The sequence below is a fragment of the Chiroxiphia lanceolata genome, chromosome 7 (genome assembly GCF_009829145.1).
Source record: "Chiroxiphia lanceolata isolate bChiLan1 chromosome 7, bChiLan1.pri, whole genome shotgun sequence".
Classification (NCBI taxonomy): domain Eukaryota; kingdom Metazoa; phylum Chordata; class Aves; order Passeriformes; family Pipridae; genus Chiroxiphia; species Chiroxiphia lanceolata.
In genome coordinates, this window is record NC_045643.1 from 11,958,991 (window position 1) to 11,986,149 (window position 27,159).

General features: G+C 38.4%; 1 protein-coding gene across 2 annotated transcripts; it reads right to left on the minus strand.

The window, feature by feature from the left end:
• Positions 1-415: 415 nt before the first annotated feature.
• On the minus strand, positions 416-27,149 carry TRAK2 (trafficking kinesin protein 2). 2 transcript variants are annotated; one of them, XM_032692634.1, is made up of 17 exons: positions 27,004-27,149; positions 20,711-20,845; positions 20,517-20,625; positions 19,313-19,507; positions 15,101-15,171; positions 14,326-14,442; positions 12,925-13,134; positions 11,060-11,138; positions 9,230-9,360; positions 8,944-9,018; positions 8,180-8,317; positions 7,177-7,256; positions 6,306-6,509; positions 5,871-6,169; positions 5,263-5,541; positions 4,943-5,042; positions 416-4,421 (listed from the first exon to the last, which is right to left on the minus strand). In XM_032692634.1, the coding sequence occupies exons 3-17, from the start codon at positions 20,551-20,553 to the stop codon at positions 3,746-3,748; spliced, it is 2,691 nt and encodes an 896-aa protein (XP_032548525.1). In that variant the 5' UTR covers positions 20,554-20,625; positions 20,711-20,845; positions 27,004-27,149; the 3' UTR covers positions 416-3,745. The 2 variants fall into 2 exon arrangements, with proteins under 2 accessions (XP_032548525.1, XP_032548526.1); XM_032692635.1 differs by lacking the exons at positions 19,313-19,507; positions 20,517-20,625; positions 20,711-20,845; positions 27,004-27,149 and adding an exon at positions 17,396-19,300 and having other exon boundaries at positions 15,101-15,217.
• Positions 27,150-27,159: the final 10 nt, after the last annotated feature.

Genomic DNA, 27,159 nt, shown 5'->3' on the forward strand with positions numbered 1-27,159 from the left:
AATACCAGAAAACAAAACGGATTCATTTAAAATGAGGCTCAACATTCAAATATTGTTTGGAGGCTGATAAGCTATTCTTCATTTGTGAAGTTTTTCTCAAGTAAAAGGCTTTCTGAAGTGCAGCAGAAAGTTCTCTGTTCACATATTTACTATGCAAAGTCAGACCACAACTTGTACTGCACATCTGTCACCTGTACCTGCTTAGGTATAAACACAACAGCCCAGCACAGCCTGATCCCAGTTTTTAAATCGATTTCCTGGCTTCTAAAGCCACCACTTCTGCAGATACCAACTCACTAAACTTGTATATAATAATCACTCAATTTTAGCCAAAAAAAGCCCAATTTTAGGTTTGTATACTACAGTGTTCTATAACAAGATGACATCTGGAACAAACCACAGAAGATGACCAAAATACTGGAAAATGGCATGTTATACATGTTTATTATCAAATTTACATTCCACTATGAAACAACAGTAAGTGCAAAAAGCAGATGAAAAAAATACCATGAAAATCCCAGACTGTTAAACATTGTGTATAATCCCCTCATGTAACAGCCAAATGAAGCCCAATCCCAATTATTCTCCTTCCTTCTCTGCTGCTGTTTGACTGCAGCAGATATTTAACTTTGACCAGAGGCATTTTGAGCATGCAGGTATCACTGAGTTTATCCAAAACAAACAGTGAAACTAGAAAGCTTTAAGTTTGTGCTTTGTTTAAGACAGTTGGAATACAGGTAAATACAAGAATTTCCTTCTGTCTCTTGTGACTTTCACAAGCATAGGTATAAGTCCTTTCTAGCATCGGTTTTTGACTCAAACCTGCAAGATAACAGAACCTTGCTGAAATGCAATTCTCCATTCCTTCTAGGTTTACCTCCCACTCAAACAAAAGGTCTGGTGCAGGATCTTAGCTATTTTAGTCATGCAAGTTTTTCACCTCTCTTACAAGAGACAACAGAAGCCAAATCAGGTCCTAGAATGATGGCGACTTCTAAAATGTTTTCAGAAACACATGTTATTAGAAAAAAGTTTATCTTCCAGGTTTTGGCACAAAATAGTAAACTTTCTAAGTATGAATTTTCTCTGTCGCTGCAAGTTAGGGATGTATTACAAAATGTAATCCATGACCATCCAAAGGTATAAATGCATGACAGAATTTCAACAAATGCACCACAGCATTGACCAACTGGATAAACACACAAACACAATGGAATACAGGCTCTTCCATTTTCTTTTTGCCTTATGTAAAAGTATCTGATGATAAATCTCATTCTACAGAAAACAAGCCAACCAACCTCTCGACATCCATAGCATTGTTTGAACCGAACCACTTTATATTGTTGGGCTATGGAATATGGAAGCATCCCAAAGAGAAATATGCATTTAATTTATATGCTTTTAGATTAGAGGAATTCTGCTTTAGCTGATTAGCCACTCTGCTAACACACAGAATGATCCAATGGCTGGAGTTAGCTAATGAAGCCAGTTAGAAACACAGCGTTAATACCTTCTGTAACTTACATGTATTCCTACACTAAACACACAAAATGGACAGACTTTGACAGGCTACACACTTCTCTGTTGATACCAAACTGTCTAATCTTTCATCAGCTCATCATTGCCCTGCAAGTTCCAGATACATAGCAGAACCTGTCTCAGTTCACTGGAGACCAAAACAGCACCCCCTCCTTTCACTCTCACCTTATGTAGCTAGGCAAGACATGGCTAAGTACGGACAAACATAAATACTTACAGGAAAAAATTAAATATTTTTCATTTAAAAAACAAAATGAACCCGTATACAGTCTTTTAAATAAAATTCACCTTTTATAAGTGTAAGATTTTGCTTAAAGAGCAAAAGGCAACTCCAGGAGTTCCTGAATATTTCTGTGCGCTGCTGACAGACAAGTTTCTGCTCAGAATCCCTGTGCAAGTTTGAAGTGGTTACTCCTTTTCCTTTTACAAAAAAAAAAAAAAACAACAAAAACTTTTATCAAAGAGTCATCACAAGATCTATGGAACTGTAAAAGCAGAAAGGCCACGTTACAAATTTCCTATAAACAAAGTTAAGAAGCTTTCTTTTCCTGCCCTACTCCACTCAACCCTGCAGCAACAAAGGTGCTGATTACGGTGGATGTGCCTTACAGCAAACGCCAATCAGTGTAATTGCACTGATTCTTCACACCACACACCCAACAGCTACCAGCGATGTCCCACATCTGCATACAGGCAAGGTAAACTTAACTGTTTTATCTAACTGTATGGAAACTAAAATAATTTTATAATGTTGACAGGTACATGAAGACTAAGAACCTGTTTCCCTTCAGGTCACTAGCAAAGACCCATTCCTCCAAGCGGTTTTGGGCAAACTTCTTATTCTTTAAGTTACACAATAAATCTACTATAGATTGTTCAGTTATGACTAGAACCTTTGACAGGAAGGAGACAAAAAAGCAGTATGGGCAGTAGTATTTTGATGATTACCACTCAGAAACCAGATTTCTAAAATGGAGTTCTCTTTTGAGTTGGAAAGTCTGCCTCAGTTATGTTCAGAACCACACTCCATCAATCAAAACACTGGATTACAATGTTCATTAAAATGCCTCAAAGAACACCAGATTTTTTCTTCCTGTTTCTAAATACAGACTGGCAAATTCTGCTCTTAATGAAATCTTTGAAATAAATCCTGCCTAAAATCAGAAAGAAGTGAATGAAAGGCATAAAGTTTACTGCAGAACTCCCAAAAGTACAGAATGTCTACTTGTCAAGAGAAGAGGCAGGCTACTGAACTTCCAACACTTTTCTTGATGTAAATGTTCTTCACATATGTCAAATAAAAAGAAACCCTGAATCATCAAGCACCAAGGGTTTATTTCCTTTTGCAACACTGAAATGTGCCTGAGATATGTGTGTGTGTGTGCAAAAATATCCTCATTTAAACAGATGCACACTACACTTTGGAAAGATTTTTTAGCTTGAAGTTTTCCCCAATACATACTTTCCTGCTTCTTAATTCTTATTCATTGCACATTCCTCTGTGTGCTTCGTTCTGAAGCTGTGGGAAAAAAATTAACTTCTGTTAATACCTCACTAGCACAATTGCACTATTTCAAAATACAAATCCTGACCACCAGTTTCTGTGTTTGTAAACTGAAGTATTGTTTTCTAACACAGAGCTACATACTCTCTCCCCTGCTTCTCAAAGTGGGGAGGAGTTCAAAAGAGCAGAGTTTCTGAGATGGAAAATACAAGAGAATAAAAAGAGTTTTCGAATTTGTTTGCTACAGAGAGGAATTTGGATCAGTAATACTGGTCAGACTGACTGTTATTTTAATAATATATTTAAATGATACAGCCTGACTGCTAACGACTAGTAAAATACTATGGTCATATGCTGGAAAAAAGTAGGACACCTGTAAGACAGTCCTACACATACAGTTTAAAGGGTTAAAACACTGAGAATGTCTAAAATAGTCTTTTACTTTTGCTTAAGTTAAGACAGATGCTGAAGGGGGTCTCAAAATTAAGCTTTGGTTTCCTCTTTCTTTTCTCCCACAAAAGCCTTCTTCCTCAAACCCCAAGCAATGTTCTTTTGCTCCTTGATCCCAACACTTGTCCCTCCCACATCTCTAACATGCACGTGCCTTCTCCAACTCTTCTGTAACACATCTAGTGATGCCTGCACTGGATGTCATCCCTCATATCTTTTACTATGCTCTAACTCAAACATTTTTCAAGCCAGTTAGTCTTCTTTTAGGACACCCATTTTCGATGACTGTGTGCAAGCTGGAGCTCCCAGTGCTCCAATCATGGCTGGAAGACTCTGGTTTCTTCTCAGTCCTACCATTAAGTTGCTACCTGCATTTAAAAGCCCAGCTGAGTCCTGCCTCTTCAAGCCAACCTCTGGCCCTTGATTTTTCCCATGGTCCTGTGTTTCAGGGGGCTTGATCACCCTGGCAATGCCCAGCCTCTTCAGTCTGTCCACCAGGTTCATCTTCAGCTGGCCTATGTCTGGAGTGTTACGGGAGGGCTTGAGGCCATACATTTCCTGCAAGAATGTTTCTGCTGGTCGAGAAGCCAGGAAATTTTCAGAGTGATGCACTCGAGGCTCAAACAGTGGAGGGGAAGGACAAGGTGAACGCGATGGAGAATTTGGTGGAGTAGAAGGAATGGGAAGAGTTCGAGGGGGTTGTAGCAAAGGCAGTTTTTCCAATATGGGGCTGTCGTAAACCTTGGCAGAGATGCCTCGTTCTTGCAAAAGTTTGGCCAGACTGCTTGTGCTGCTGAAAGTAGTAGTTGAGTCTCTTCTGTTGGTGAGAAATTCTCCGATACTAAGTCTGTAAGGAATGGCTGGAGTACTCCCTACTGAGTTTCCAGTACTGCTGGAATTTCCCAGTGAAAATGGAGCACCCATGGAGCTGAAATAAAATAAAAGCAAAACAGAGAATATGCACACATGAGAGATCTTTATATCTGCTCTGCATTTGCCTCAGTATACAGAACACCACTGCTATTAGCTGTGACAGTTCCAGCTTTAGCAGACTCAGAATTATTGCTCTGCAAAGTATCAATGAATCTACCTTCTGTGATCACTTATACTGTATTAGATAGAATCATTGTCCAATTAGTTTAAAAAATATATGACAGAATTGGAAAATAAATTATCACAGAATCTTTTTTTTTAACACCAGGTATATGATATAAGGCACTTGCTAGTTAAGAGTTAAAATTTACTTCCTTTAAGTTACCTTAACCTGTTTTAACTCTCACTCTAGAGAATACCAAGTTTCCCTTTGTAATCACAACTATGTGTATCAGTAATATCTTAGGTGTTGCCTAGCTGCCTTGGTATTTTTTAAAACTGGTCCATGTATCAGAAGCCAGAAAGTAACTGTTTAATCCTATGCAGCAACATTTAGGATGTTAGCAGTCCTCATACCTGGGAGTAACTTGAGTGACATCAGATGGGTGAAGAATCCTACAGGTAGTAAAGGTAAATGTGGAATTTGTTGAAGACAGACACTTCCCTGGATTTGAGGCTGCAACGTGAAAAATTTACATCCATTGAGGGTACAAATAAAGGCACATAAGAACTAATAAAATTTTAAGACAGTGTTATTATCACTGCTAATTTTTTTAGTTTTTTTTTTTAAAGAACAAAGACAGCATTGTCACACAGTCAACACAGTCAAACACATTCCATAGAGAAAAGGACACTGCAAAATAAAACCTGGAAGAAACAGTAGCAGTGCCTCTTACCGGTGAGCGGTACTGCTGCTGAAGTAATAGGTGGCAGGAAAATCCCTGACACTGGCTTTGCCAGTGTACATTTCTTTTCCTCTGGGAAGGACTGTTGTGCTTGAAATGTTATGCCTCCTTCACTTTCTTCCTCATCATCCTCCTCCAGGTCAGATATGTGGTGCACAGTGTCATCAGACAGAGGGGTAAAGCCTTTAGTAACAACACCTGGTCTTGGGTCAAGAATGGTGCCTAGATTGGGTCGAGCAAGCTGCTGCCAATGAAAAAGGGTCTGAGATCCTGGGGTGGTAAAAGAGAAGAGAGAGCTGTTACCTACTATTGTATTGAGTTACAAGAATTCATCATCAAAATGACTGCAGCCAGCTGGTGCCAACACTGTGATCCACACGATGCACCCGGATGGCAGTGCGAGGAAACAGCCAAACACTCAGCCCCATGTGAGAAAGCCAAGTAGAAAGTGATGCTGATGAGCTGGTTGGCATGGAGCCTACCAAATACTACTGCTTCCTGTTACTGCACATCACACCTAGCTATACATACACCGACAATGATTTAGCTGGGGAATCTAAAATCCTCTTCTGCTGATGAAAGGAAGATCATCCTCTTACCTTCAATGGGTTTGACAATTTGCAATTTTTCTGGAAGGAGGACACGGAGATTACTACAGCTGGCAGAGAGATCAGTGAATTCTGAGTTTGTACCCGAGGAAAAAGAGCTTTCTGTTGGTGTACTGAAGCCACTGGCTTCCTCTTTCTGCTCAGCCAACAAATTCAGTTTTCGGTCCCACTCCTCCTCAAAGAACTGCTTCTCACTCAGGTAGTTCTGACGACGCAGGGAGAGCCTGTGCAGAGCTGTGACCAAGTCATTGTCTCCAGGGCTTCCCGGCTGGCCAGGAATGTGAGTGTCTCTGTAAGAAACATCAAATAATAATATATATTAAGACTACCAAACTAACTATGTCTCCATTACACAGCAGAGGTCTAATCTGGATTTAGTTTTGAATCAGTTAGTTTCAGAAGAAGGTAACAGGCTGTGTTTCCTACTTCAAATTCTTCTCAGAGCTGTTCCCCATGGCCATCCGTGCGTGGCTCTCCAACTGGTGCACACCAGACTGGAAGGGTTTTGCTGTCATAACAGCACTTGACCGATTAGATCCAGGGATTGGCAATGGAGCAGGAAAGGAAGAGAAGCGGCCACGAATGACATTGGCAGTCTTGACAGTGTCAAATACTCGTTTCTGTTGATCCCTACAGAAAAGACAAGCAAACAAATGTGGTTTTCAGAGGCAAAAAAGATACCATAAAGAAAAAGCTCTGAAAAACAGATTTTCAAAAGTCTGTAGAGACCTCACTAAAAAGATGTCCAGAAAAACAGGATTGCCTAAGGCACTCATGTTTTCAGGAGAACTCCTCTACTAAGTATCAGAATCACCACTTACTTTAACCTGAAAGACCTGAACCTCTACTCTATTTTGGAATATTCAGAAGCATGTATTTTATTTATTAATTCTTGCTCAGAAGTATAAGATCCAGGAACACGTCTTCAGGGTTTTGAAAACTGTTATCAATCTTTCTGGTATAATGTCATTTGTCTGGGAATTTTTCTACAAGCATTAAAAGACATAAAGCTAGTCCTGTGCATCAGAGAATCTGGATCAAAAAATCTCATTAATTAAAGAATGAAATTACATCCTTTTAGCAAATTTCCAACTTCTTCACAGAATCCAGTACGAATAGTAGGTTTCAAAATTAAAAACATTACCAAATACTACTAACATTTTTTTATTAAGGTATGTAGAAAACTTACTATAGAGAGAATATACACATTTATAGACTCCTAGAAATCAGTTTCACCTTACTGAGTACAAGTCTATAGAAAAATATCAAAACAGCTCATAAGGATCTGAAAACATACTTTTGCTTGGAGAGAACAGATTCATCAGCCTGACTCAACTCCTTCCGCATTGTCCCTTCAATTTCTGCTGCAATGGAATCCTAGAGAAATATGAAAACCACAAGAGCCGACAAATTAGATTCAAGTCCTCCTTCTAAAAATTTTAGCAGAAAACATCTGTAAAAATTACTTCTAAAAATCTCCATGTTTCCCCAGAAGAAACATGGACAATGCTTTGGATAAACCCTTCGGACTCTGAAGGAAGAGCACGGGGGGCAGTTTTCCACCATAACTACACTTATGTGTAACCAGTCTGGGTTCAGTTTTCATTAGCAACATCTGCTTTTTCTTCATGTACTCTTTGTGTTGGTTTCTTTAGTTAAGTTACAATTGTAAAAGCACTCTTAAAAGGCCAAACATGAGTGATTCTGTATAGAGAACAATCAATCAAAACCTGATGAATTCCCAGTACAGCCTAGATATTTTGAGTACCGTATTCAGAACATACCTGACACTAATATGAAGGGGAAAATCAAAGCCTTTAACCCTTTTCCACTAGTTTAGTCATCTCTGGCACTCAGTTAGGTTGTGCATTACTCATGATGCTTCAAATTTAATCTCACAAGGCCATAAAATTACTCTTTGAATTCTTGAAAAGATGCTTTGTTTCTTTAAGAAACACTGTCAAGTTACAAAATTCACATCAACATTGAACAATACACTAGCACAACCGAGCACAAGCTGCAGAACATGCTAAATCCCTCATTAGCAGAAATGACATATAAAAAAGGAAAAATAATTGTAGTATCACAATGTGATACAAGGGAATGGTTAGTTTCCAAATACATAAAATTCTCATAAGTGTACACACTGAAAAACTGAAAAACTATTAGATCAGCTCCTCTGCCTGCTAGAAAACATCTTCTGCTGCAGGTCCTGTAATGGCCAGTGTACTCCTAGAGCTGTGTGCTACTACAGGCTGTTTGTGCCAGCTGGTGTGTGCCGTGCTAGCAGTGTTTGTTACCACAGGAAATGCTCCACAGGACTGGCGGTGGCAGAGACAGGCAGCAGAGCTGGCTCTGCTGCGCAGCAGCTTCACTTCTTCTTGGGACTCGTGCAACATCCCCAGACACTCTGCATTCCGATCCTGCAACTCATGGAGCTGAAAGAGAAAAGAGGCCATTGCGTGATCTCTTCAAAGAGAAGAAGAATGAAACTGAATGAACTCCTACAGGAACCTATAGTGACTGATTCAACACTAACATTCTTCCAGCTGCATGCCACAAGCCAACATCTGGAATGGACAAGAATCAGCAGAGCAACCATATGATTTTATTGGTAAAGTATGAAGTCCATATTAAGATCCAAAACAGGAAAAAGTATGATGAAATCCAAAGAAAAATACATTGAAAAACTCTGCAAATACAGTAACTACTGATGCAAAAGAAGCAAAATAAAGAGAACTGCCTTAAAACCTAATGAGCTACAGTATTGTTGATATAATCAGTAATATTCACACTAAAACATTTTTTCTTGTAACCACTAAGAATACTAAGACCTCCCTACTTGAAACATCTTCCTTGCCCTTCATACCCCTGTGAACTAGAAAATTTTTTGTGTAGATCAAAGTAATTATTCTTTTCCTCCAATCATATGACTCCAACCACAATGAAAGATTAGAAGTCCTACATAATTAAAAAGTAGCAGTTCCCATTCTCTGTGTTTTCTTTCTCCTGTACTCTATTCCAAACATTTATCTAAATGTATATATGTAGAAACCTTAAGTACCTCTGCTGTCAGCTGTCTCTGAGCATCTTTGGAGGCTTGTAAGTGAAGTTTCAGCTCCTCCTTCTCAATCACATTCTGAAAACACAAAAAGATGCTCATCATTTTCTCAGCTGATGTCCCTGAGAGGTTGATCCTCTGCCATACTTTCCTGAAACCGGCACTGTCTTGCAATGTAAGCTTCAGGTTTGCAGGTAAATTTTTACCTGCTGTAAGCACTGGCAAGCACATGCTGCACAGATACATACACAGACACACACATGGACACTCTTTATCAGCATTCCCTTACTTCTTTGAATTTATGTTGAAGATCTACAATCTGAGACAAGAGGGATGAGATCTCTTCCTGGTAGTGAACCACCTCCTCACTCTTCTCTGCCAACTCCTCTGTTATCCTGGAAATGTGAGCATTTGTTTGCCCTACAAACATAAAAAGAAACTTTGTAGAGACCTTCTCCCAGCAAATGAGAAAAACCCCCAAACTAAACCCCAAACCCAGAAAGGACGAGTGAAAGTCAAGAATAATCTGCAAAAACAACCAATACTCTTAGGAAATCAATTCATAATGCATAAGAGTAGGTGCCTTAGAGCATCCATAAAGAAAAGATTATGGAGGAGGCGGAGAAGGAGTTAACTTCAAATGCAGGTGCAACATATTAAGAGCTAAGTATGCGGAACCTGAAATACACATCACAGGTATGTGAAATGACCGTAATAAAATCCAAGGTAAGCTGTTAAAAACAATTTCAAATGACCCAACCCCTCACAACCAAGGCCAGACTTGGAATATGCTGAAGAAGTTGGGTTCTGAATTAATCTTGTTATTAACTACCATTCTTTGTAAGGAAAGGCATTTTGTCAGACCTTGTCAAGCGTAGCATACACTCCTGATTCTGGTCACTATCTCCTCCCCAAAGACCCACTGAATACAATTTCCTGTTTCTTTTTTCTTTGAGCAATCACTTCATCAAGTGAGATGACAAAACAACTCAAAAAGCTGACATATTTTTACACAGTTAGTCTTGCTTGTATACTTGCCCTGAAAGCATTGCAAAGTCATAAGAAAGTCTGATCAATCTTGCATAAAGGTGACACTACAAATTTAGCCCTTGTTGTACCTCATAGATTTACTGCAGAACAAGGTCATGCTTTATAGGCCCATGGGCATTTAAGCTCAGTCAGATACCATTTTTGTGAAAATGTGAATCTTACAGCTGTAGGCAACACGCCCTTTGGGATAAGATTCTTTCTGCAAGTCTAATTTACCTAGCATGCCTACATGTGCTCTAGAATTGAATAAAAGAGTGAACTCACAGACATATTCACTGAAGGAAAATAGGAGACCTTCTATTTGCAAAAGATATATATTTTCCCAGAGGGATCAGAGTAAATTAACCAATTAAGCATCAATTAATAATATTTTGTGGTCATTTGGAACAAGAAAAATCAAGCAGCAATCCAGTCTTCTTTATGGTGGTTGTATAGAAAAAAAATAATCTTAAAATATAAGCTTAAGGTTATTGTGCACAAAGGAAGTAGTACACACCAAATGACTACAGATAAAAAATGTACTACCAGTTTACACAACCACCACAAAAAACCCCCCAACAACTTAACATGCACTTCTATAAGAGTAGCTGCAATTCTTTGCAAATAAGCAATCACCAAAGCAAATACAAACAACTGTTCTAGACAAATTACAACACATGCTAATTTAAATGCTTTGGTTCATAATATATATTTTAAAAATAACGGAGTTTGTAGATTTAAGAGTCTATGCACTGATACATTTCAGTGTCAAGTGTGCTGAATACTCTATACAAGATGAATATTTTGTCAATTTTCTAGTACCTGTAGGCTTCAGTTTAGGAAGTTCATGAACATTAGACTTCTCATTCATTTGCTCTCTATAAACACAACATACATACCTACATTTAAATGACAGAGTGAAACTTGATGAAATACAGAAACAATTTTACGTTTGGGTAAAGAGCAAGTCTTGAATGACTGGCATAAATTACTGAAGCTCATTTTTTGATTCATGGTTAACTAAGAAGGTATAGGTACTAGTTATTTCAAATACCATTTTGTCACTGCAAGATGCAACCTGGATACTCACGAAGTTCTTTGACACAGTCATTGACCAGCTGCTGTTCCTTCTCTTCATACGTGATGGTTTCTGTCTTCAGATGGCAAGCCTTCAAGAAAATTATTGCTTTATCAATAACAATTTCAGTTTATCTATAATGTCATAAATTATTATTTCTAAAATTCTTGCAATGGAAGAATCTCCCCTCTAGCATCTGCTCACACTTCCAAATTGTTTTTTCCACCACAACCTGTTTTCCTGAATTTTATAGGTCTCTTGAGTGAAAGACACACAGACACATGAACAAAACCTGATGTCTTGGCTCTAATAAAAAATTTTTGCAAAAAGATGTAATTTGATAGGGAAAGTAAACCAAGACAGTGATCAGAAGTAAGCAATTAAATTCACTTTAAAACTTCATAGAGTAAAAAAATCTTGAAAACTGCATGATGTTAGCCAAATCTTTTATGGCACTGAAAAGCTCTTGGTAGAACAGTTTTTCTCCGTATTCCCCAGCTAGGCTGTTTGGAATGTAAGTTTTCTGGGCCAGAGACCAAATATCACAACATATCTAAACAATATCAAGCACACTAGATTGCCACTTCCGTTTTGACTGTGAGGATGATAATATTGAACTCAGCACAGACAAGTCTTCTATGTTCAGGACTTTGCCAGTAAGTGACTCACACCACAAAACTTAGTAAATGGTTTTAAAGATTATGTGAGCAAATAGCACAGCAGTATAGCCACACCAGTGCAGGCTAACACACTTCTTTACATAAAGCTGTCATATGAAAATAAGCAAAAAAAGCAAATATAGGCTCACTATGATTGAGGCTATTTCAAATCAATGAAGGTTGTATTGTATCACAGAATGATAGCATGCTCTTTTCACTCAATTTTTTCACACTAAAGTAGACTAAATTAATCTGTGCCTGGTCTTGTGCAGGGTCAGGAGCACAATAAATGCAATCTGATTTTCTCTTTCTTATCCTACAGCACTACTAAACTATCCATCTGGTCTCAGGGAGTTTTAGGAAGAATGTGCATCTCGTGCTGAGTATTCTGGAAACAAAACAAAGGGAAAAGTATATGTTGTTGACATTAAAGGGATGTACTGCTGAATCAAGCTTACACTGTGAAAGGCTCAAATAAAAAAAAAAAACAACCCAAACCACCATACACAAAAAAACCCCAAATCCCACTCTTCTTACAAACAACACCTCCTTTCCTTACAAGCAACAAAAGGAGCCACTTTTAACCAATGTACCATTTTACAAGTTGCACTCTTCACTACCAAAGAAAAGACACTGCATCTGTAGATTCCAATTCTTGGAACCTTTGTTGTAGGCTCCAAGACTTTTATAGCCATTACTTTGTCTGGCCATTTAGTATTTATCCTTTTAATGGCACAGCACCTGTATTCATGTTTTATACACAAGAGAAATCAGTTAAAATACAGAAACTAATCACACAGTCAAAACTAAGTGTGTCTTTAAAATAATTTAATTAGAAGCTTATTAACCCTTAATATTAAATGTCATCTGATGAAAACATAATGGCAACAGAATGGAATACCCAAAATACTCCTGTTAATTGTGGTCAGATTTATATCAAAACAAGTCACATGAGCCTGAGGGTCTGATGGGTCCAAATACTTTTGCTGGGTGCTTATATATGTTCCCATATTCTTCCACATATCACAAATGCACTGAGAACGGACTACTAGAGAACTCTGGAGGCACTGAGGAACGAAGGAAACAGAGGGATGTGGGCGTGGAGGGTATGATTTGTATACAAAACAGTCACCCTCCACTGCAAGAGAAACCCTGATGCTGGATTTTAAGCACCCTGATTGGTTTCACACATGGCACACACTGTTAAGTCAGATGTACCTTCGACCGAAGAGCAAGGTTCTCCTCTTCCAGCTCTCGGAGTTTATCCTGCAAGACATCCAGCTGCAACGGGTCGTGCGGTACCGTGAAAGACTCATTGAAACGGAGCGGGGTGGAACAGCTGGAATCCGTTTCGCTCTCCTCAGAAGCAATTGAAACAATACGCAGCAGGTCGTCCTTCTTTGACAGCTCATGCTGCAGCTGGTTAACCTATGACAAACAGAGATCACCACCTCGTGAAATACACTTTAGATATACAGTGTTACTGGGTATTATTTATGCAGCCCTCTTGAACATCACTGCTCCAGTCTAAAATGAGATTAAAGACTAGCTCGCATCTCTATTTATTTTACAGGAATTTCACAAAATCATCGTTTTACCACTGCAAGGGAGACTGAAAATTCAAGATACCGCAGAAATGAACAACAGAACCTAGTTTTTAAATAGTTCAAAATTATTTTCCAGCTGCTTTGATACATGTCTTGATTTTAACATTCTAACTATCATTTCGATTATGACCATTATTCTGAACTGTCGAATTCCTGGAGAGAAGGACTGAGAAACAACTATTTACATGTATAGACTGGTACCCTCCAGTCTCCACATTAAATGTACCATAGGACAACCAAAAATAAAAACAAAAAGACAGATCTCATTTAGCTACATTCCATTTTGCATATCTAAATTTTTATATGAATACATAAGTTTATGCTGTCCTGCAGCTGATTATGAGTACATTTTTGTTACCAGCATACTGTTTTATACAAACAGCTAAATCCATTTCACTACATTAGACTACATCTGTTGACCAAGGATTATTTGTAAACTATTTAATTCTTTTTTTTTAAGAAATAAAAACAAAAAAGTATTAGATCGAGAATTTGTGCTTATAGGCAAAGATGGATGAAGATCTTGATCAGAATTCACTTTTCATTACATCTTATTTATTAATTTGTTTACTCTCAGCGTAAACACCCCATTAAGCCAGTTCATTTTCTGGCTGTTTCCTCACTTGTGAAGTTGTTATGTAGCAGGTCATGTCAGATACAACCTCTTATTCTGACTTCTGTTATAGATTCTTAGTTTAAGGTGGGAAGTCAGACTGATGGTCTGATATACCCTAATGATATGTAACATTCTCATAATTTCTCAGCAATTACAATATACAGTCTTCATAGTCAGTTCTTGGACTGAGAAAGGTGATTGGGCAATGATGATTAGAAAAATGACATCCAAGCATATTTTTGTAGTCTGAGAGCACCAATCACCTGTTTTCACAATTAAATAATCCATTTCTATTAATCCTCTTGCCGCCATCATAAATAGAAAAAAACAGAGAGAGTAAAAAATGGGGAAAAATACTAAATAAAGGAAAAAAAACAAGGAAAAGCAATCACTTACTCTGTCTAGAGTTTGTCCTAACTGTTCTTCTAGGGCTTCATTCTGTTCCATCAACAAATGGTTTCGCTTAAGGAGGGCTTGTCCAATTCGAGCTGCCAGTTCCAGGTCTCGATCTTTCTGTTCACAGAATGAGAACAAATGTCTCCTTTTGATCATATGACGTTTAAATTCAGAGTAGCTTTAAATTTTCCTAGCTATTGCTCAATGCATCACCACTCTGAGATCCCCCTTCACTCTCAAATGGATCAACACTGTTAGAACAATGATTAATGCTTCACCGTTTGGGTCCAGAACACATCCACAACTGCGGTTTTTCATACAGCATATTCTCTTCCACAGACATTTGCAGCAAGAGGAAGAGGGGACAGCACCAAACCTGGGGACAGTTTTGGGTTTTGTGCTGAGTACTGGAAAGGTTATGTGGGCTCTGCTGAATCATATGAAGAAGCCACAATTACTTTTGTCTTTCAAGTGACACTTTGTCCAGAACAGACTGCTCACCTTGAATAGTGGTGAGAGGGCAAAAGCAGAAGAGCAACAGGAAACCAGAAGAAAGCCGCTTCTTTCTTATACTCATTGGCTCCATGGGTACCCACAGTTCTGTTAAATTTTGTTTCTGAGATGGTGCAAGCAAATGGGCAGCTTGTCATCACCCATGTGTTTAAAAAGCGGCGCTTGTAGATAACTGAACCAAAATTTCCAGTAGCTGAACAAAACCCTTCATCAAATACCTGCCCTAAAATACACCAACACAGCACTACAGAGACAAGCTTACCTCAGCTAACAGACGTTTGACCATGTCAGCGTCACTGTAGGTCTTCTGCTCTGCATTACCTGTGCCAAGAACTGAAGAGACAAACATGTTTACTGAAGTAGCTGAAATACAAGAACACTGTGGGAAGGGGGAGAGCTAAACTCAGAGGACGTTGTTTATATACAAATACAGTACCAGGTTGATGAAACTAGCAGAGGCTATGAAAATGCATCTTAACTTCTGCTTCAGAGATATAAAACAATACTCATTTGGGAAACTGATAAATGAGGTGTTGAACATCTACAGCTTTCAGCAATATTAACTAAGACTTGAGGTGCTCACACATCCTTCAAATTTAGAAGAAGGAGAAAAATCTCAAGATCAACTTTTTGCATATAGCTAAGCAATTAAATCATCCAGCCTGCTGGGGGAAGGGGAACCATATATCGGAGCATATCTAAATATAGTTGAACACATAGTTTAGCCCTGAAACAAAATTCCCACTAGTGTGTGTGAGAGCTATACACAGGAAGTATGGAGACCCCAGGGATTAGTCATGAAAATGCATTTATTAAGGGCTTCACCATCTTGAAAACAATTCAAAAGAGATGAGATGATGTACATCTGCATTTCAGATGTAGTAGTAAATCCCATCTTACTAGCTGAGTGACTTCAACATTTGAAGAATTTGTAAAACTATTAGAAAACGGAGAGCAAGCAGGATTTGAAAAACAAGATTGAGTGAAGAACAAACAAAGCATGAAGAATTTGCAACAACTTTGAACAAAACACAGTGCCAAAATGCAAAGCACTGGTCTGCTCTAGTTCATGTCCTGAGAAAGAGAAGATGGTAGTAACAAAGACACCTTAATTACCTTGTGCAAACTTGTGAGATCCATCCAAGGAGGAGGAAGGAAGTTCAATAAGAGCTAGAGTGACAGCAAATGAAAGATATGGGGGGGAAAAAGAACAAAGAGGAGAAAGAATTAAAATGTAAGGAAATAGGTGGGTTTTTTTGGCATGCATTTTCCACAACTAAAAATAAAAGCTGGGGCAAACATACTTTTTACACTATTAAAACTTTCTTAGGCCTTTTAGGGAACCATTTAAACACGATTTCCTTCGGCAGCAGAATTATAAATCTCCCATGCTAGTGATGGATGTTTGTACTTGTCCAAGTACAACAGAAATTTGCTATTTTTGCTTTATAGCATGAGGATCATGAAAGTGAAGAAGGCAGCAGCATCTCCTTCAAATGAAGGTCTAAGTTAACATGTTTTGAAACTAATTCCATCATCACTGAACTGCAAAATAAGATTACTACGGATTTGGTCTAAGTATTTCCTTCACTCTTTTACCTTGTTTAAATCTCACTCATTTCACTCTGAATACACAGTGGTATTCTCAGTTCTTTTGTTTGTCCTTGCTGAGGACTGAATACTTAATTATGAGATAGTGAAGTGCCAAGCTAAAGTGTACACTAACTTTATTTACTTGTCTTATATAAGCAGACTTTGTACTTTACATACATAATGTCCACAATTAACCTTTTAAAGCATAACATTATGGCTATGCTAAGAACAAAACCAAGTTGCATTTTAGTATAGAAAGAAACTTTCTTGCCATCTTGAAAGCCAGCAGAACAGAAAGAACAACACAGAAGGAAAAGGTTTACTGAACTGTTTCTCTAAGAGCTTAACAGAAAAGTAAATCAATGTAGCAAACCAAACACTTTTTTATCCAGTAGATTAGTAGGCAAAAAACCCCAAAGTGCTGTCCCAAGTATTTAGGAGGTTTTTTTTTTACAGCATTGCCATGTACTAACTGTACTTCTAAGCAGGAAAAAAATAGAAACACTCCAAAAAATTTTAAATACATATCTATCAGTAGTATAACATGCATTTGGAAGGTCAGTTTTACTGTAGCAGTTGCTGAGAGGGGACTCCAAACTTATTTGGCTTACTAGTAATCTGAAAATTCACTGCACATATGCAAGTAATTTACAGCCATTACAGGCAGAATATTATAGCCAGCTCTCCTGTGGCAACTGTTCCTACCCAGTGATTTCAAGTTACAAGCTCCTATCCAGTCCCCTTAATAAAGATTTACAGTAATTCCATACAAGGTTATTCAGGTGGTTAGGTTCCTAAAATCAAAAGCAAATATCTTTACTCCGATAAATAAAATCACAGAACTAACAGCTTTGACACTTAGCTCTACATAACTTTTGTTATTTTCTCACAGTACAGGATCAAAATCATACACAGTTTGTTATAGTTCTCTCTTCTGAACACACACACACACGCAATCACTCACCTTGCCAGGCGAAAGTTGCAAGCAAGTCTTCATTTTGGTTAAAATTCTTGCTATGTTTTGCCATGTCCCTTTATTCATACACACAAAGTAATTCTAAAGACAGAGCTTTTGTAATTCAGGGCTTCTTGTGCTACCACAGTTGAAGCAGAAAATATTCTTTCACCTCACTGAAAACACTGCCAGTGGGCACTCAACTGGTCATGGGATCAACCTCATATAGCAGCAGCAGCCATAAAAAGAGGAGGAGCTCAAGTGCAATAAACTCTTTTGCTATTTTATTTTTATTCCTCAACTAAAAATTCACTTGAACCATAATTTTAGCATTCTCTCTAGGAAAAAGTTGTAAAAACATTTCCAAACATATATAGGGGTAGAAAGATAGGCACATAAAACCCCACGTTATGCTTCAAGAGTATGACTTTCACATTTATTCCCAAAGCCAGGCAACAGAAAGAAAGATACAAATTTCACCTAACAAGCTATCTAACAATGATTATAACTAGATCTTGATTTATATTTGTATTTGTCTGGCATCTCTCTCTCTGGGTGAAGAAGGAAGACACCGCTTTCTGCAGTACCTTGACCGCCAACCAGAACATGACCGGCTTCATGAAAACATTGCTGATAAAACCCCTCCCTCTCACTGCAGTTTGAAAATGCAAGCTCATGCTGACTGAAGGTCCTTCTCTCAGAGCCCTGTGTTCCATCACACAGGTGCTGACCAGGGAGCTTCAGCAGAGCTGCATTTGATGTCAAGTTCCATCTGATAGACTCTGATCCCACCTCTTTATAATTCAAACTTAGAGGTAAGTACACACCCCACTGATTACACAATTGCTTTCAGTAAACTACAAAATCATTCACTTGACTATAAAATCATTTATGCTTGCAATATTATTATCAGAAACAGACTGAGCAATAAACATTAAGCAGCTTTCCAATTACTTTCCACAGTTAAGAGTTCCAAGCCCGCAAGTTCAACTCATAACAAGGGTGCTTTAAACTGTCGAGTACTGCACTCTTAGGAGGTAATATTTTAGTCTTACTCCTTTGCTGTGCACCCTGGATGGAAGCTTGAAGTACAAACAACCACAACGACAACAAGAACCACCACCATTTCAGAAAAACCTTTCAGAGGGGTGACACGTACAAGGAAGAGATAATCATTACAGATTTTATATAAATATCCAGTTCACTCTTCTACGTGGTTTGTTCCAATAGTTCCAACATATGGAGGAAACAGGACTTCCCCATTTCTCTGAAGTGATTACAATGCATTCTCCTCACATAAAAACACTTGAAACTACAGGCAAGTAACTGTTTGGTTCTTTTGGCAGCCTTCTATACATTTGATTTTCAATGTATTAAAGGTTTTTTTATGTGATTGAAGCTGTCCATTTTCTTCTTTATGATTTGAGAGGTTTAGGAACAAGTTACAATTTTCAGAACGGGAAGGCAGTGATCAACACTGATCCAGTACCCAACTACCTGGCATTTGTCCTTTTCTACCTCCAGAAGAAACCATTAACAGCATTTCACACACAACATCAACATAAAACATCAGAGCAAACATCATCAAAAGAAACACCTTCCTGAAAACAGAGCTGCTGCATACTCCATACCTCTTGTATTACATCTGTTCTAGTGCATTTCTGGGCTCCTGCCTCTTTTTCACTATCACACGTTCCCACTCTTACACTGGTGTGAAATCTAATGATCAGGTAGCCATGGGACTTGCTAAATCAGCCCTTAGAATCGCAGTCCTGAACTATAACCACCTCCCCTGAACTCAGCCTTCTCTTCCACCTGTCCAAAGTTTTCCGGATGTGAACACTTCCTAAGATTAGTATTAACTTTACATCCACATTTTTATCTTCAATATTTGGAAACTAATGTCTTAGGCCCAGCCATACTCACTCATGTAACGGAAGGACTCCTCCTCGCGAGCCGGAGAAGTGATTTCCGGAAGGCGGCCATGGCAAGGGCTGGACTGAATCCAGTCTTTATTTTCATACAGATACAGAGAGTCTACTCGTAACTTGTAATCTGGCAACTGTTCCTCCAGCATGCTCACCAACTCTACCTCGGGAAGGTCCTCATTGGAGCAGACATCTGAAAGTGAGTAAATGGCAGCAATAGTACATTATTAAATACATATAATATTTAATACTATTGCTACAGTATTATACATTTTACGTACCATAAAATACTTTATAAGTCTTCAGAATATTTGAAAATAATGGTTCGGTATCAGAAAAAATTCCAAAATACTTATTGAATCAATACTTGATTTACATTGTAATATTTGCAAGTTACTCATCCCGAATTGACCCCACAATTTCCTGGAAGGCTGGTCTAGCCATGTGTCCCTCCAGCTTCCTGAATATGATGTATGTAAGGAGCTTCAGTTTCTATCTTTTCCTCTCCATTGAACTAAAACACAGACCTACATTTTACCAGCTATTGATTTTCTAAACTTTCATTGACTTTATCCTGGTTGTTACACTTCCCTTTTCTGAAGAAAACTCCTATTTTTCATTTTCTTCTGTTTTATGCATTTGTTTGATAATGAACATAGACATAAACAACCTTAAACAATCTTAGAGTAACTACAAAAATCAACTAAATACTGCTTTGAAATCGGGGAACAAATATAAAATTCCATTATCATCCTTATCATCCATTATCATCACACTCTAAGAAATATGATACTCAAAATGCTGGAAACTAAGTTTAACTCTTTCTGTGTTGTGTGTGTGCCCCTTAATCTCTTCACAATTATTGCAACAATAAAGAGCCATTAGTTCTAAGTTGCTAACATACTGCTTATCGAAGGTATATGATGATTACCTTTGCAACATTTCCACTAAAGATGAAGACTATCTTCAGTATCTTTCAATGGAAAAAATGCCAATGTTGATTATTGACACTGAGAATTTTACAAACAGTATTTCACAGTGCACGCTGACTTTACAAGCAAGTTAAATGGACTCACCACTTCTGTTCCTTTGCAATATCACATAAGCAGCACAAAGAATGTGAAGCATAAAGTTGCCTTCACGTTGGTGCTTTATAACACATTAACACATTCAGGATTTGTTACAGTATTTCTTCAACTTACCAGGGATGCTGTCCAAGCCCCCGTGAGCAAAACTCATGAGTCCTTCCTTCACAGTTCACTTCCTTGGAAAGAGCATTCTGTAGTCACATTGTGCACCATTCCTTTATTGCTTTGGTAAAAAGATTGCTTTGGTTTAGAGATAGAGTGAGAGCCATCAAGCCACAGAGACACTCACAAATCTGGCATCAACTCACTTCTGTAGGCTGGTTCATACTCCAAACTTGCTGCCATCTTAGGACATGGTTATTTCACCTGGGCTATACTGATCAGTAGAAGCTGCTACAGGATATTTCACGTGAGCTTCACCAGCTCCTCGGCTCAGCCATCATCTAAACATAAAACAAAGAGAATGCCAAAGTTTAATAGATTTCATTCTTTCAAAAGAGTAAACTAATGTGACTTCCTCTCTTTCAGTCTGAATTTCCCCTCTGTACTATAATTAACATTTTTTTTATAAAAGGTAAACAAACATTTTAACCCTCAGTTTACACAGTACATGTAAAATGTAGCATTAAAATATGTTTTCTCCCTGCTCACATAACATCTCACCTTAAGCATTGACTTTGCCAGTTACCTATTTGTCTACACCATTCCTCCTCTCTCATATAGTATTTAGTGTGTTCAGGTCATTCACTGAAATGAGGCATTTCCCTTTTGTGCCAAAGGACAGCAGCTCCAACTAAACAGAGCTTTTCTTCAGGCTGCTACATTTATTTAAAAAATGGATTCTAAAGGTAGGATTTCCAAACCACCATTCTGAGTACTTTGATTGTTAAAAAAAAAAAAAGTTTCATAAAACTGTTTGATTTAAGCTCTTCCCCTTCAGGAGTCTGTTAATTAAAATTTGGACCTATCAGAAATTTACCTTGTGGATCATGACAAAATTACTGTTTTCTCTACAGCACAGACTCATATAAACCAGAAAATGCAACTACTAGGAGTAATTCAGTTAACCTATCAGAACAGTTTACTAAAATGAAAATTCTGCTGTTCCCTTGCCAGGACAAATTAATCACCTTCCATACAAAATACAAGAGTAGTTCCAGATGACAGAAAAACACAAAATTAAAGAGAAAAAATGTCTCGTTTTTCCCTCCTCCTACATTCAGTAAACATAAAATTCTCTTGGAAGTTTACATGAATTTAAAATTTGCTCTTCACATTTCCCCACGATCTCTGATCATCAAGCACAACAATCAGAGGTTTGTCTGGCTGTCTGTAGCAGCCTCTCATTTGACAAGATCAAAATGGACAGCACAGGAGCTTTTTAAAGCAAGCCTGGAGCCTGCTAGTTCATCTGCTTGTAGACTTTGGCAGGAGACCAAAAAAGAACTTTCTTCCATTAAGGTCAGCTCCTACTTGTGAGCAATATCTTCTTGTTTTGTCATTTATTTCTTTATATATGTACTCTGTTTACAAGCTGTAATTATTATCCATATTAGACACTTAATAATACTTAAAAACAGAAAGACTGAAATTTCAGAAACATTTTCTATCTGAATGTATAGCTGCTCCCAGCACTTGTTTATGATTTTTTTCTAGAGGCTGTTTTTTAATTGGATTGCTGAAAAGTAAGAACTACACACACATCCTTCTCTAAAACAACTCAATACAGTATAAAAAAAGACATGTAAGAAGACTGCTGTAGATACACAGATGCAAGATGAATTTATTTTGTAATATAAAGAGTCACTGTAGTGCTAGATAAAGTTCAGCACCATTGGACAGTTTCTCCACAACTTTGAATCTTTTTCCTTTGAGATTTTAAAATGGAAAATTGTAAAAATGATTGTTGCTACTTCTCAAGATTGGATTTAATCTCTCTTCAAAGTGCAAAGCAAAAGCACTACTTGTTGCAGGTCAATCTCAGTTCAGCCAAAGGAGGGGAAAAAAAAAAAAAAAGAAAAAAGTCATTTGGCTTAAAGTTTTCTAGAGCATTAGGCCAACATCAAGCTATTGAATTGAAAGGGCAAACTCACTTGTAAAATCTTGGAGAAGTTTACTAGATAAGCAACCACCATAAAAGTTAATGCTTGCATTTTCAATGCTTCTCACAGCTCTAGTTTTCTGTACCATGGGGCAACTTCTGTAGAAATTCAACCAGCTAATGCACTGTGCAGTGCCACTCTGACAGTGACTCCATGACTCTTTTATGCTGCAGCTATAAAATTATTCCCTGACTGCAGATTCCTTCTGCAAGTTACAACTATAATTAAATACATTTTAACAAACCCCCATAAAATTTACAACATGGCTTTAAAATATATGACAATGCTATAAGAAGATGGACTAGAAATTAAAATTGTTAAGTCGTCCAGAGAGGCATGTCCAAAAGAGAAAACAGAAAACTTTATCAGGTCTTATTTGTAAATCTTTATAAATAAAGATTATTTCCACTGTCAATTTACTATACTCATTCTACACTGACCTACTACTTATTAGTTTTGTCCCCCCACCTCCTCATATGCCAATTTCCCACTGATGTTTGAGTCTTTTACTAATTAAATTGAACATGGAAAAACCAAGGGGAATTCAAACGTTGGAAAACAGCCCATGTGCAGGAGTGGTGCTCTCAGGAGGCTTTCTTCAAGGAAGGCTCAAGAGAGATGAAAATATCAGACAACATTTTATGTACATATGTACATTCATACATACATACCTATCTCAATCTGTGGATTTCTGTACTCTCTAAATTAAATTTTACTCCACAATGTGTGCTTCACATTTCAACTCCCACTTAACTTCAAGCAGTAAGCTCAAATCAGGAGTATGTACAGCATGCTTCTTGTAGAAGGGAGAACCAGCCCTATGCCTTTGTATCTGCCCCATAGAATTCAAGTTGCTCTGAGGCTTGCTAGCTCATCTGTGCATGGAAAATGGAAAAGAAACATAAAAAAAAAAAAAAGGCAATCCCATTCATACCAAAAAGTTTTTTAAAAAGCATGGAGGGCTATCACTTATGACCCAAGCAACAGTCTTGCTGTTCACCAATGTTATAACAAGACCTGACAAAATCCCAGTAAAAATTGTACAAAAATTAAAGCACAAACAACAAAAAAAAAGGGCTGGAAAAACATGTTAAAAACATTACAAGAAATACATCAGTGGTCTACTCAACAGTAAGACATCATTATGCATAGGTTAAAAAAAAAAGAAAAAGTAAAATAATAGGCACATATGCCATTAAACCAATGAGATTTCAACACATGGTTTGATCTTAGTAACAAAGAGATAAAAATGAGTTCTCCTGACCACATGACAGGAATTTTTGTTAATTTTTCCTTCAGTGAGTCAGAAGACCTTAGCCAAGATTAACTTGGAAAAGTAATACTAAGTAAAGCCTTAGAGAAAGAAAAAGCAGCTATAAAGCTGTAAAAATTGTTCTTGTCTTTGTAACTACTGCTTTGAGCAATTCAATATGGATGCAGAAAAAAAGCTTTGCCATCTCAATTCAGAATGTAATTCTGAAGACATTCTACCACTACAGAACTCTAATTCAAATCTGAATTATAAGAAAGGCTAGACAGTCACTTTACAACTGAAAACCATAGAAAAATGTGTTAATTTCTGTGTGCATAGAAAGTTAAAAATATAACCAAAATATTGGCATCTATATTGACCACATCCAAACTTCAAGATAAATATGCTATTATTCCTGTTTTCTATTTGTTGAGAGCAGCTGGTTCCTCACAAGCACTTGCAAAGACTAAACTAGATCTGCTCTGTACAATTCCAGGATGCAAGACATTAGGCCACAAGTAACACAAACAAAATTTTGACAACAAAGAAGACTCTAACTTGATTAAGAGAGAAGACAACATCCATTTTCCAAAAGGGAGCCAACTGAATGAGTGTATTATTCTGAGATGCCAGCTTTTACTGCTATGTAAATATGCAATAAAAAAACCTGTATTGAGTCATTAACATAGTACTTTTTCCATTACTAAAATTGGAATGCTGTCAAGCCAGCTAATAACAATCAACATATTCTGCATTTCAAGGTTAATGAAACAGTTCTATTATTACACCAAACATGACCACACCAAATTGCTGCCAAAACATTCCTGGGACTAGTGCTCAGAAGCAGAGGCCAAATCCTTAACACCATCCAGCATGAGATGAAGGACAAAGGACTATCTACTAAAAAACAAATCTAAATGAACACTTTGCCTATCACAATTAACACTTGCTGTTGCCTAACACCTGTTATTTTCAGTCAATACTGTCTCTACAGAAACCTACTTAGTGCTTATGTTTCTCTCATGTAAGGAAAAAAATTATTTAAAAGCGTATGCCAACACAATCCTAGTAACAAGTGTCATAATCATAAACAAACCTGCAACAGACCTTCAACCATAAATAGTAATGTATAAGAAAGGAACAGCAAGAAAACAAAGCAAAAACAACGCCTCCTCCACAGCTCCTGGACTGTTTGTAATTCGGGGTGGGGGTAAGGCTTCAGAGGGGAAGCTGGAGAACACCTCTGAGAGAATGATGAAAAGCAAGGGGATCATGAAGCTGGCCACAATGTTCCCTCATCCTATTTTATCCAGAGTTACACCAGGCCAGGCTCACTTATTCTCCTTCTCAGTCATTTTTAATAGTCCATATTCTCCAAAGTAGCAAAACTACCTGTTAACTACATGTATATATGTTTTATGTGTACATGCACACCATTGAATACCACAGTTCAGATTTACTTTTTTTCCAAGTCCTACATGTTTGGAGCTTGTCTATACCACTCTTAGCACACAGTGTAAAAATAGCAAATTCTTAATTGAAGTCTAACTTAATCTGAAACTATGAATGCTACCTACCTTAAAGACCCATAAAAAGTTTTATTAACTTCTAATTCTTTTCTGTAAATGCACAATCAAAACATTACTATCTATATACATCTTTTCTTGCAGGTTTTCTTTTTACAGAAGAAATTATGTACACATGTAGTGATGTCAGGATTGCAGAGGAACCAAGAACTATCATGAATTGTGTATTTGTTGGTTAGAGTATAAAATGTGATAAATGCTCTTGAGGAAAGTGTTCTTAAAGGTTGTAATCAGCTGCTTTTAAAACTGAAGCTTGTTCTCTGTAGAGCATACTTGATGGGAACTTGATGGGAACTTGAATAGCATTTAATTGAAATCACTAATGCTTTCAGTTGATGCACGGCTGAGTTTGCCCAAGGAAGTTGTGTATACCCCAACCAGGGCTCAGCATTTTAAGTTATAATCCTTATTTATTAGAATAAACCAGAGTGATCTATATGACTCAGTCACCAGAGTATCGCTAGCAATCAAATCAGAAAAAAGGATGTCTTCTTTTTTGTAGCCATCACAGTGAAAATGTTATGTTCGTGTCTTCTTGGAAAACAAATCCTGAAAGACAGCACTTCTACTGTACAATAGTGGAAGCCCACTGTTAGAGGCAAACCACAATCAGAAAAGTCTCTGATTTTCCAACACTCTTCAAATGACATTTTCAGATACTCAGAAATTTGATAAATTGATACGATTCTAATAGGTGACACTGTCATTACAGAGTTGGAAAAATTCAGGTATTGGAAAATATTTTTTTTCAATTTAGTTTCACTGTTAGAATTGTAATTAAAAAGAAGTCTGCCTATTTTTACTCAGAACTACATCTTTCAAAAGATAACAAGTATCTGAAAACAACCATAAAAACAACTGCAGCCTTGCGATGTTGTGTGAAGTTATTTATTAGTATACTAAGTATTTGCAGCAGACTCACGATCAGTCAACAATAACTGAAGCATAATCAAGATATAGGACCTATGCAACAGCTGAAGAATGCATTAAAAAACAAAAACATGAGCATGCCACTACTACACATGGCACTTCTCCACTAGGGTTGTCGACAGAATGACATTTTCTGACATATATTCTTACTCCAGTTTAACCAGCTGATCAGAACGCAACAATATGATCAACTAAAGTCGATAAAAGCTAAAATTTCCTTGCCCTCGATACGTAAGAAGGGCAACAACGGAGATGCCGCCGAGCGCTGCCTCCCAGGCGCGGTGACACGAACCTCGGTGACGGCACCCGGGCCGCTGAAGGTCACACCGGGCACCGCCGGCGGGCACCGCGACCCCCGCAGCCCGGCCGCCCACACCGCCCGGGCGGAGCAAACGCAGCACTGCGTTACATTACAGCATCGCCACCGCCAAAAGACTCCTGTCAGCTGCCAACACAGAAAGGCACCGGAATTCCTTGTCCGCCCGGGACCGCGGGGCCGGCCCCGGACACCGCCTCACGCTCGGGCACCGCGCCCCGACCGCAAGCAGCCGCAGGGAAGCCGCCGCATGCCCGCCGCACCTCACAGCCCGGGGGCGGCGCGGCTCGGCGGGGAGCGGCCCCGGGGCGGAGGAGGGAGGGTTGACCCGCAGGGGTCACCGCGCGGGGCACAGAGAGCGCCGCTCGCCCTCAGACGGCACAGCCGCGCCGGGCCGGGCCGAGCGCTCACTCACCGCCCGCGCTGCGCTCCCTCCGGCGCCGCTCCTTCCCGCTGCAGCCCCGCGTGCCTCCGAGCGGCGGCTGAGGAAGAGCCCCGATGGCTTCCGCTCGGCTCCCGCCCAGAACTACAGCCCCCGGCGGCCGCCGCCAGTGACGAGCCCACAGCGCGC

Bases quoted from the DNA above. Each gene is read 5' to 3' on its own strand.
- TRAK2 (XM_032692634.1), bottom strand. From the start codon at position 20,553: ATGAGTTTTGCTCACGGGGGCTTGGACAGCATCCCTG. The intron at 9,361-11,059 runs GTGAGTATCCAG...TTATGTTTGTAG, and splicing joins TGACTGTGTCAAAGAACTTC to GGCAAACAAATGCTCACATT. The intron at 7,257-8,179 runs GTAACAAACACT...ATATTTCTCTAG, and splicing joins CCTGTGGAGCATTTCCTGTG to GATTCCATTGCAGCAGAAAT.